This window comes from Mobula hypostoma, chromosome 6, assembly GCF_963921235.1.
Source record: "Mobula hypostoma chromosome 6, sMobHyp1.1, whole genome shotgun sequence".
Classification (NCBI taxonomy): Eukaryota; Metazoa; Chordata; class Chondrichthyes; order Myliobatiformes; family Myliobatidae; genus Mobula; species Mobula hypostoma.
Genome location: NC_086102.1, coordinates 74401637 through 74414399, shown reverse-complemented (window position 1 = coordinate 74414399; position 12763 = coordinate 74401637). Strand labels below are relative to the sequence as shown.

General features: G+C 41.4%; 1 protein-coding gene across 3 annotated transcripts in view; it reads right to left on the bottom strand.

Annotated features, from left to right (window-relative positions):
- Positions 1 to 12763, bottom strand: part of frmpd4 (FERM and PDZ domain containing 4) — a 739421-nt gene that overhangs the window by 14711 nt on the left and 711947 nt on the right. For all 3 annotated transcript variants that reach the window (XM_063051001.1, XM_063051003.1, XM_063051002.1), the window contains exons 13-14: positions 10315 to 10497; positions 9560 to 9698 (exon numbers count right to left, since the gene is read on the bottom strand). In XM_063051001.1, coding sequence (XP_062907071.1) covers positions 9560 to 9698; positions 10315 to 10497 — 322 coding nt within the window. The remainder of the gene's footprint in view (positions 1 to 9559; positions 9699 to 10314; positions 10498 to 12763) is intronic.

Sequence of the window (12763 nt, the reverse complement as noted above, 5' to 3'; positions counted from 1 at the left end):
GCTTGGTTAATCAGTTATTTGATAGCTTAACTCTGACTGTACATACGTTGATTTGACTACTTCAACGTATTTTTGTTAATTTTCAATAATAATTAATAAAAAGATTTAAAAATGAGATTCCAAGAGGGAGAATTGTAGAGTGCCTATGAGGAGGCTTTTTAAAGGGGCTTGTGGTTGAGGCCACTAGGGATCAGCGATTCTAGATTGTGTGTTGTCTACTAAGGCTGAAAGATGTAGGAGTAGAATTAGGCCAGTTGGCCCATTGAGTCTGATCTGCTATTCAATCATGGTTGATCCTTTTTTCCTCTCCTCAGCCCCTCTCCCCGTAACCCTTGATACTGTGTCCAATCAATCTCCTATCAAGCTCCACCTTAAATACACCCAAAATGACCTGGCCTCCACAGCTGCATGTGTTATCAAATTCCACAAATACACCACACCTGGCTAAAGAAATTTCACCACATCTCTGTTTTAAATAGACACCCCTCTATCCTGAGGCTGTGCCCTCTTGTCATAGACTCCCCCACCATGGGAAACATCCTTTCCAAGCTCTTTCAACATTCAAAAGGTTTCAATGAGATCCCCCCTTATCCTTCTAAATTCCAGTGAGTACAAGCGCAGAACCATCAAATGTTCCTCATATCATATCCTTTTCGTTCCCAGAATCATCCTTGTGAACGTCCCCTGAACCCTCTCTAATGCTAGCACATCTTTTCTTAGATAAGGAGCCCAAAACTGTTCACAATACTCAAGGTGAGACCTCACTAGTGCCTTATAAAGTCTCAGTATCACATCCCTGCTCTTACATTCTAGACCTCTTGAAATGAATGCTAACATTGCATTTGCCTTCCTCACCACAGACCCAACCTGTAAGTTAACCTTCAGGGTGTTCTGCACAGTGACTCCCAAGTCCCTTTGCATCTCAGATTTTTGGATTTTATCCCTATTTAGAAAATAGCCTGCACATTTATTTCTTGACCATGCATTTTCCAACGTTGTGTTTCATGTACCAATTCCTTGCCTATTCTTCGAATCTGTCTAAATCTTTCTGAAGCCTGCCCGTTTCCTCAACACTGTCTCCCCCTCCACTAATATTTGTATCATCTGCAAACTTGGCAACAAAGCCATCTATTCCATTATCTAAACCATTATCTAAACCATTGACATACAGCATGAAAAGAAGCAGTCCCACCACTAAACCCCATGACACCACTAGTCACTGGCAGCCAACCAGACAAGGATCCTTTTATTCCCACTCACTGCCTCCCACCAATCAGCCAATGCTCTAACCATGTTAGTAACTTTCCTGTAATACCATGGGCTCGTAACTTGGTAAGCAGTCTCATGTGTGGCACCTTGTCAAAGGCCTTCTGAAAATCCAAATATACAACATCCACTACAGCCCCTTTATCTATCCTACACATAATCTCCTCAAAGAATTCCAACAGGTTCGTCAAGCAAGGTTTTTCCCTTAAGAAAACCATGCTGACTTTGTCCTATCTTGTCTTGTGTCACCAAGTACTCCATAACCTCATCCTTAATAATTGATTCTAACATATTCACAACCACTGAGGTCAGGCTAACTGGTCTATAATTTCCTTTCTGTTGCCTCCCTCTTTTCTTAAAGAGTGGAGTGACATTAGCAATTTTCCAGTCCTCTGCCACCATGCCAGAGTCCAATGATGTACTGCTGAGGCATTGGTGAAGCCTCACTTGGAATATTCTGAGTAGTTTTTGGCTCCTTACCTAAGAAAGGATGTATTGGAGAAGGTTGAAAGGATATTCATGAAAATGATTTCGGGATTGGAAAGCTTATCATGTAAGGTAATGGAGAGAAGGCAGGAGAATGGCGTTGAGAGGGACATGGATCAGCCATGATCGAATGGCGGAGCAGACTCAATGGGCTGAATGGCCTAATTCTGCTCCAATGTCTTATTCCCTTATGGACTAGCAAATGCCCTCATCTGTTGCCAGGCAATACGCTTAGCTGTGCCAAACTATTAGCCAGCGAAGGAGGATCATTACCACAAAGAATATAGTGGTCAGGTAGGGAGGCAGGCAGTGGAGGATGAGAATTTTAACTGAGAGGCATGGGGTGAGGTGATCACAGGAGCAGAATGTGCTGGAGAAGAGGGAAAAGGCCAAGGTACAGTTGTGAAAGGGTTATTGCAGGCTGGCATAAGGTAGAGGCAAGCTGTGAGAAGCTTCATTTTGTTTTAAACTAGTCTGTTTAACAGTGCACATTTCAGAATTCCGGAAAAATCCACATGACAGGGTATGCAAAATTACATATGTCATGGGACTAGATGTTGAACTGCGTTGTAAATTTCTCTGAGCATGATTTGCTTGTGGGAGAGGCCAGTGATACTGTATCTGGACAAAAACAGCATGAAATCTATAGCAACATTTACCAGTGTACACTTCATAGAGTGTAAGAAGTGATGTGGCCAACAAAATAGCTGGGTGAAGTCAGCTGAAAGCAATATTATGATATAATCTTTTGCCGGGCACGTGCAATTGATTCAAAAGTTTGCAGAATGTATCCTCTATAAACAAAGTTGTCAGTTTAATATATTTTTAATTGGAAAACTTGCCTCTAAGAAGTGATTTGGAGTTTGTTGTGCATTTTTTTGTAAATTCTTTTTGGCATTTTTTTAAATTTATAAAAATATTAAGTTGTTGACTTGTAAAACTGAATAGAAACTGCAAGTCTGTTAGAGAACTCCAATAATTGAGGTAGTGCTCATGTGTTTTAATTGCGCACTAGACAATATATTGAAATTCAGTTAAATACACAAAAGCAATGCAAACTGAGTACTTATCTAGCTCCAGGGTGCATAGCTTTCAGGATCAGATAAGAACAGATCAATGATGAAATAAAGGTTGATGAAGGGAGGTCAGTGGACATTGTCTACATCGACTTTAGCAAGGCATTTGAGAGGCTGATTCACAAGGTTAAGTTGCTTACATTCAGGATAAAGCAGTCAATTGGATTCAACGTTGGCTTAGTGGGAGAAGCTGGAGAGTGGTAGTAGATGATCGTCACTCTGACTGGAAGCCCGTGACTATTGGAGTGCCACGGGGATTGCTGCTAGTTCCATTGTTATTTGCAATCTACAACAATAATCTGGATAACAATGTGGTAAACTGGATCAGTAAATTTGCAGATATCATCAAGATTGGGGGTATAGTGGATAGTCAGGAACACTATCAAAGCTTGCAAAGCAATCTGGACCAGAAGGGAAAATGGACTGCAAAATGACAGATGGAATATAATGCAGACCAGTGTCAAGGATGATAATCTAGGATCTGATCTATAGAGTAGTAGGACTCTGAGGTATGCAGTAGAACAGAGGGACTTGGGAATACAGATCCGTAATCGTTTGAAAGTGGTATAACAGTTAGATGGGGTCATAGAAGACCCAAGTAACAGAGAAATGTTGAATAGGTTAGGATTTTATTGCTTGAGACACAGGAAAATGGGGGTGGGGTTGTAGGCCTTACAGAACTATCTAAAATTATGAGGGGTATAGATAGAATGAATGCACGTAGGCTTTTCTCTCAGGTTGGGTGAGATTAGAAGCAAGGAACATCAGTTTATGATGAAAGGCAAAATATTTAACAGGAACTTCTTCACTCAGAGCGTGGTATGAGTGTGGAATGATCTGGCAGCAGAAGTGACAGATGCAAGTTCATTTAAAAGAAGTTTGGATATATACATGGATGAAAGGTTTATGGAGGGCTATGGTCAGAGTGTAGGTAGATAGGATGAGCAGAAGACCAGGCCAGTCTAGTTCTGTGCTGAGGTGCTCTACGACTCTATGACTAAAGGAAGTATAGCGAACGTACAGATTTAAAATTAAATAATTCAACTGGGAATGATACTTATAATGGGAAGTTGTTCTGGGCTTTTAGTTGCTGTTGGGTTAATGAAATTAAACCTACCGTGTAATGTCTGGCTCAAAAATTAAATCTGTTAACTTCAGTTGAGTATGTGGAGGCACAGTTCAAAGCAACAAGCATATTTCGAGTTACCAATGAAGAACGAGCTTATGGACAAAAGCTGATTAGGCAAAACTTGAGTGATTTCAATTCTAGTATGTCAAAAATCATCACCAACTCGCAAATTTAATAATAACATCACCATAGAGAGTCATACACTCATTCACTATTTTCACTGAAGACAGTGCATAAGGAATATCGCTTAATCTCTCGACCTCGGCATAAACCTCTCATGTAAACATCCATTGCTGCCCTCCCATAATGTATCAAAAGATTATTAGATTATAAGACAGAGGAGCAGAATTAGGCCATCTGGCCCATCGAATCTGCTCCACCAGTCAACCACGGCTGATTTATTATCCCTCTCAACCCCATTCTGTTGCCTTTTCCCCGTAATCATTAACACCCTAACTAACCAAGACTCTACCAACCTCTGATTTAAATGTACTCAATGATTTGGCCTCCACAGCTGATCATAGGAATCAATTCCACAGATTCACCACCCACTGGCTAAATAAATTACTTCTCATCTCTGTTCTGAATGGACATCTCTCTATTTTGAGACTGTGCTCTCTGGTCCTAGACTCTCCAACTTCAGGAAGCATCTTCTCCACATCCACTCCGACTAGGCCTTTCAATATTTGATAGGTTTCAATGAGATCCCTCCTCATTCTTCTAAACTCCAGTGAGTACCGGCCTAGAACTATCAAACATTCTTCATAAATCAATGGAATTCCTGGAATCATTCTTGTGAACCTACTCTGGACCCTCTCCAATACTAACACATTTTTTTTCTCAGATAAGGAACCCAAAACTGATCACAATATTCAAATTATAGTCTGACCAATGTCTCACAAAAGCCTCAGCATAACATCCTTGCTCTTATATTCGAGTCCACTTGAAATGAATGCTGCCATTGCACTTGCCATCCTTTACCATTGACCCAACTTGCAGGTTAACCATGAGGAAATCCTGCACAAGGACTCCTAAGACCCTTTGCATCTCCGATTTTTGAATTTTCTTCACATATAGAAAGTAGTCTGCTTTTATTCTTTCTACCAAAGTGCATGACCATACACTTCCTTACACTATATTCCATCTGCCACTTATTTACCCATTCTCCCAATCTGTTCAAGTCCCTTTGCAGACTCCCTGCTTCCTCATCATTACTTGCCCTTGCACGTATCTTTGTATCATCAGCAAACTTGGCCACAAAGCCATCAATTTCATCACTCAAATTGTTGACATATAACATGAAAAGAAGGGGTTCCAATACCGAACACCACTTGTCATCGGCTGCCAGCCCAAAAAGACCCCCTTAATTCCCACTCTGCATACTGTCACTCAGCCAATCTTCAATTTCATATTTTTTCTCCTGATGGCTTTCTTAGTTGCCCTTTGTTGGGTTTTAAAATCTTCCCGATCCTCTGTCTTCCCATTAATTTTTGCTATATTATTTGCCTTCTCTTTTGCTTTTATGCTGGCTTTGACTTCCCTTGTCAACCACAGTTGCCTCATCCTCCCTTTAGAAATACTACTTCTTCTTTAGGATCTATTGATCTTGTACCTTCCATATCCCCCCAGAAAATCCAGCCATTGCTGATCTGCCATCATCCCTGATAGTGTCCCCTTTCAAACAACTTTGGCCAGCTCCTCTCTCATGCTGTTGTAATTCCCTTTACTCAATTCTAAAATTAAAATCTCTGATTCTATCTTCTCTATCTCAAACTGCAAGATGAATTCTCTCATAAAATGATCACTGTCCCTTTACCTTAAACACACTAATCAAATCCGGTTCATTACACAGCACCCAATCCAGAATTGCCTCGCCTCTATTGGACACAAAACACCCATCTTGGAGGCATTCTACAAATTTCCTCTCTTCGGATCCAGCATCAACCTGATTTTCTGAATCTACATGCACATTGAAATCCTCCATGACTACCACAACATTGTCCTTACTACATGCCTTTTTCATCTCCCATTGTAAGTTATATCCCAGATTCTAGCTACAGTTCAGAGACCTGTATATAATTCCCATCAGGGTCCTTTTACACCTGTAGTTTCTTAACTCTACCCACTAGGATCTCACATCTTTCAATCTTATGTCACCTCTTTCTATGGATTTGATTTTTACCAACGAGCCACCCCACCCCCTCTACCTACCTGCCTGTCCTTTCAATATAAGCTGTATCCTTGTATGTTGGAAAAATGGGCCAGAAAATGGCAGATGGAATTTAATGCAGACAAGTGTGAGGTGTTGCATTTTGGAAGGACATATCAAGGTAGGACATACACAGTAAATGGTAGGGCACCGAGGAGTGCGGAGGAACAAAGGTATCTGGGAATTCAGATACATAATTCCCTGAAAGTGGCATCACAGGTACTGTAGACAGGGTTGTAAAGAAGGCTTTTGGTATTCTGGTATGCATAAATCAAAGTATTGAGTATAGGAGTTGGGATGCTATGGTGAGGTTGTATAAGACATTGGTGAGGCCAAATTTGGAGTATTGTGTGCAGTTCTGGTCACCTAACTATAGGAAGGATATCAGTAAGATTGAAAGAGTTCAGAGAAAATTTACTAGAGGCAAACAACAGGAATTCTGCAGATGCTAGAAATTCAAGCAACACACATCAAAGTTACTGGTGAACGCAGCAGGCCAAGCAGCATCTGTAGGAAGAGGTGCAGTCGACGTTTCAGGCCGAGACCCTTCGTCAGGACTAACTGAAGGAAGAGTGAGTAAGGGATTTGAAAGTTGGAGGGGGAGGGGGAGATCCAAAATGATAGGAGAAGACAGGAAGGGGAGGGCCAAAATGATAGGAGAAGACAGGAGGGGAAGGGACCAAAATAATGTTGGCCCCCACCGCTTTATTTTCACCATGGATGTCCAGTCCTTATATACTTCCACCCCCATCAGGAAGGTCTCAAAGCTCTACGTTTCTTTTTGGATTCCAGACCTAATCAGTTCCCCTCTACCACCACTCTGCTCCGTCTAGCGGAATTAGTCCTTACTCTTAATAATTTCTCCTTTGGCTCCTCCCACTTCCTCCAAACTAAAGGTGTAGCTATGGGCACCCGTATGGGTCCTAGCTATGCCTGCCTTTTTGTTGGCTTTGTGGAACAATCTATGTTCCGTGCCTATTCTGGTATCTGTCCCCCACTTTTCCTTCGCTACATCGATGACTGCATTGGCGCTGCTTCCTGCACGCATGCAGAACTCATTGACTTTATTAACTTTGCCTGCAACTTTCACCCTGCCCTCAAGTTTACCTGGTCCATTTCTGACACCTCCCTCCCCTTTCTAGATCTTTCTGTCTCTGTCTCTGGAGACAGCTTATCCACTGATGTCTACTATAAGCCTACTGACTCTCACAGCTATCTGGACTATTCCTCTTCTCACCTTGTCTCTTGCAAAAACGCCATCCCCTTCTCACAATTCCTCCGTCTCCGCCGCATCTGCTCTCGGGATGAGGCTTTTCATTCTAGGACGAGGGAGATGTCTTCCTTTTTTAAAGAAAGGGGCTTCCCTTCCTCCACTATCAACTCTGCTCTTAAACGCATCTCCTCCATTTCACGTACATCTGCTCTCATTCCATCCTCCTGCCACCCCACTAGGAATAGGGTTCCCCTGGTCCTCACCTACCACCCCACCAGCCTCCGGGTCCAACATATTATTCTCCGTAACTTCTGCCACCTCCAACAGGATCCCACCACTAAGCACATCTTTCCCTCCCCCCCCCCTGCATTCCGCAGGGATCGCTCCCTACACAACTCCCTTGTCCATTCGTCCCCCCCATCCCTCCCCACTGATCTCCCTCCTGGCACTTATCCGTGTAAGCGGAACAAGTGCTACACATGCCCTTACACTTCCTCCCTTACCACCATTCAGGGCCCCAAACAGTCCTTCCAGGTGAGGCAACACTTCACCTGTGAGTCGACTGGGGTGATATACTGCCTCTGGTGCTCCCGATGTGGCCTTTTATATATTGGCGAGACCCGACGCAGACTGGGAGACCGCTTTGCTGAACATCTACGCTCTGTCCGCCAGAGAAAGCAGGATCTCCCAGTGGCCACACATTTTAATTCCACATCCCATTCCCATTCTGACATGTCTATCCACGGCCTCCTCTACTGTAAAGATGAAGCCACACTCAGGTTGGAGGAACATCACCTTATATTCCGTCTGGGTAGCCTCCAACCTGATGGCATGAACATCGACTTCTCTAACTTCTGCTAAGGCTCCACCTCCCCCTCGTACCCCATCTGTTACTCATTTTTATGCACACATTCTTTCTCTCACTCTCCTTTTTCTCCCTCTGTACCTCTGAATATACCCCTTGCCCATCCTCTGGGTCCCCCCCCCCTTGTCTTTCTTCCCGGACCTCCTGTCCCATGATCCTCTCTTATCCCCTTTTGCCTATCACCTGTCCAGCTCTCGGCTCCATCCCTCCCCCTCCTGTTTTCTCGTATCATTTTGGATCTCCCCCTCCCCCTCCAACTTTCAAATCCCTTACTCACTCTTCCTTCAGTTAGTCCTGACGAAGGGTCTCGGCCTGAAACGTCGACTGCACCTCTTCCTACAGATGCTGCTTGGCCTGCTGCATTCACCAGCAACTTTGATGTGTGTTGCTAAGATTTACTAGATGTTGCCGAGTCTTCACGAGTTGAGTTACAGGGAAAGATTGAACAGGTTAGGACTTTATTCCTTGGAGCGTAGAAGAATGGGGGGGAGGTATTTGATAGAGGTTTACAAAATTATGAGGGGTATAGACAGAGTAAATGCGAGTAGGAGAGATTATTGCGAGTAGGAGAGATAAATACGAGAGGACATGGCTTTAGGGTGAAAGGGGAAAGGTTTAGGGGGAACTTCTTCACTCAGAGAGTGGTGGGAGTGTGGAACGAGCTACCATCTGATGTGGTAAATGCGGGCTCACTCTTAAGTTTTAAGAATAAGTTGGATAGATAAATGTATGGGAGAGGTCTGGAGGGTTATGGACTGGGTGCAGGTTAATGGGTCTAGCGGAATAAAGTTTTGGCACAGACTAGAAGGGCCGAATGGCCTGTTTACTGTGCTGCTGTGTTCTATGGTTCTATGGTTCTATGTTAAGCTGCTATGTTATGATCTTCTTTCAACTGTGATTCAGTGATGCCCACAACATTATAACTGCCAATCTCCACCTGCGCTACGAGATCATCTACCTTACACTGTATATTGCATGCATTTAGATATAACACCTTCAGTGCTGTATTCATCACCCTTTTCAATTTTGCCTGCATGTTACACTTCAGCTCATCACACGTTGCAATTTTGCCCTATCATTCGCCTGTCCTTCCTCACCACACACTGCATCGACTTTATACCAACTGCTCCATTTTCAGCCCAATCACTCTGGTTTCCATTTCACTGCCAAATCAGTTGAAATCCTCCTCAACAGTTCCAGCTGTACCTAAAAATATTGCACATTCTGAGTGTACATGACACTCTGGTATTTGGACATAATAACAAGTGGCTTTGCAGTATCAAGTTTAGAAAGATTGCATGCTCACATTGAATACCTGATTCATTACTTGAAATGCACTTGCCATGAGCCATATTAAATATGGAGCGCCGAGAGTCCACCAACAGCCTGTAATATCCAGCTGTCAAACAGGCAAGGTTCATTGCATCTGTTGACTCCATTAATAATATAATGGGCTGAAAAAAAAGATAACAGTTTGAAAATCTTGTATTGCAGTGTGGAAAATACATTTCAGTTTGTCAAACCACCAAACCAGCCCTCGGTAACCATGAATTATGTAGTTCCATGAAGATGTCTGGCACCTGTAATGAACAGCAGTTAAAAAGAAATCTGATGCCGAAAACTTTAATCTGTAAACCTCCTTTAATATCAACAGAAACAATTTTTAGATTAGGTCGGCATATTCGCTTGTTAAATTTTGTCCAGTTGGAATTGCCTGAAATTAAAGCAATTGAAGGTGAATAAAATTGTTAAACAAAATCTTCCATGAAGGTAAGTTAGGAGATCTAACAGTAATATCAAATCTGAGTTGCATGTCTAATTTAATGATGATAGTAGTTGCCCCCACTTTAGAAACTACTAACTGGCCCTAGAGTTTTAAGAGATGGTATGAGAATTTTGTGAATTAATTTGTTGTGGAAAAACAAAGGATTTTGACCTATTTTCATTTCCTTTTGTTGATCAATTTTCCTCCCACTACATCTGCCTCAACCACTTGCTTTGTAAATCTGCTCCCTGCTCACTCACCTCACTGACCTTCCCGGCACTTCCCAACGAATGGTGTTTTCTTACCTTGACATCCAGCACATTCAGTTCAACTCTCACATTGTTTTCCTCTTCCGAGAACATCTCGATCTTATTCACATGGCTAAAGTCAGCCAGCAGGGCCACCAGATGTGTCTTTGCATTAATTACATGGCTTATTCCATATCTTGGTCCCACTAATAAAGTGACTTCAGAGTGCTTCTCCCCTTGCTGATTTATGTAATAAATAAAGACAAAATGAGGTCACACTTTCTTTTCAATACTTCTTCATTTGTAGTTTAATCATACTCCATAATAAGAATTATGAAAAAAAATCATACAATAATTTCCCACTTCAAGAGAACAAGAAAGCCTGTCACTTGACTGGAAGAAATGTTGCCTGCTGATAAATTCTGGTACATTTCAGTTCATTAGTTCTCATAATTGCAGGGAAGGTGTTGTGAATAACAACTGAGCGGAGAGTATGAATAATCAGCTTCAACTGGATGGCTGGTACTTAGCGTTACCTGTAGTCTGAAATTATTTTTTTTGCTCAAAATAACAACTGTTCTTTATCTTAACATGTATGTAACTGCTTAAATAAACAATAAATGCAACATAATCCAGGAGATATTACAGTAAAGAGAGCAACAGGGCAGAGTCAAAATGATCGAGCATGATTGCATTAAATATTTCCTCTTAAGATATAGTTGTTGATGATCCACTCTTATCTACGACCATAGTGCACATCTTGTAATATTCTAGTGGCATTTGCTAAGACAAACCCATGGTTATAAGTAGGACCGGGGGATTCAAAAACAGAGCAACATAAGAATAACTGTACACTAGAAGGAACTGTTGCCTCTATTCCCTGCACTATGATGGAGCCCCTGGAGTGAACCACTCTCAGACAGTGTTGAAACTAGAGTCTTTGAATAGTTTTTATGGCAGAATTAGAATCTATCTAAAGAATAATGGAGTTAAAGCTTATTGTAGATAAGTGGGAATAGAGAGTTGAAGTTAAATCAGTTCAACCATGATCTTATTCAATGCTAAGACTGACCCAAATGTCTTACTCATGTTCCCAGCTCATATCTTTGCATGTTTGCATGGTTGAACAATGTGGGTTGTGAGCTTAATTGCTTTTCGAGAGTTTAATTTTATTACTTATAGGAGCAACCTTCTGATGGTCTTGTCCTTTGTAGATTTCATCAGACATTGGTCAACCCTTGTAAAAGACAAATAGATCAGGATTGGTAAGGACTATGAATGCCTGGCCATTAATATTTCATGTAGGTGTTACCTTGTTAATATAAACAGTTGATAACCTTACTTAAATAATGAATAAAAGAATTTTAAATCTGCTGACGTCTTGGTAGTAAGACACAGGAATATTTTGGCTGCCGAGTCATTATTTTGGTACCAAATTGAGAGAAATTCCCCGCAGGTTTTTATTGAAGTAGAACTTGCCGAGCTGCATGGCATTTCCACATTCAGTGCTTCTCCACCCACTATCCTCTGAGGAGTGATCCACAACGCAGTGATGCACACACACACATAGTGTCAACCTCTGAGAAGTTCTTACTCTATATACAGTCCCCTTCAAATTTTATCTGATAAAATTTTGGAATGTTATAACGTCTTGGGATATTATAATGTTAAAAAATTGTCTTACTAGTTGATAAAGATGAATGCAATTTTATTATTGACTACACTTCAAATTAGCTGCAATGGCTATAAAAAGCTTTGGAATATCTTGAAAGGGATATAAAACTGCTATGCATATGAATGATTTTATTTTCTAATAAACACTGTGGTCTTCACAGACACCTGAACAGAAGAATTAGTGACATTTACTTCAACCATGACCTCATTCCATTGTTTGTCTGTCTTTAGAAGTAAGGTAACTGTCTTTTAGTTCTTTGAAGCAAGAATCCAACACTTTTTGTTGTTCAACATTCGGAGTAGCTGGTGAATTAAACCTTCTAAAGCAGGTCAGCAGTATGTCCTGATTTTCTCCAGATGGAAATGAACTTTACTCTTTAACAATATGAGGGCTGTCAACGAGGGGAGAGATGTCCTGTCACAGTCTATACAAGCCACATTAGTGACATGTCATAATCAAAGCTGCATTTCCCATTTTCACAAAAGTAATTTCTCAACAGTCTCCAGAAAAGGCTATCAAACTCAGTGAGTAGTCAGCAGTCAGCAGAATGTTTTCCAGTATGGATCTGGTCTGAGCCTTTCAATTTTATTTTGACCAGCAGAAAATGTGATGACCATGTTGTCAACCTGCATTGGAACCAATCTTTGACTTTCCAAAAGTTTTTAATGACGAATGGTGACTAACGCATAAAAATGAATATTCTCACGTGAACCTAATCATGCACTAACATGATTATGATAACTCATGTCACAGGAAGTTTTCAACCTATTTTGAAGTGCAAATTTACAACTTAACTTAACATGGATTCTAAACATCTTTGAGTTAATTTTA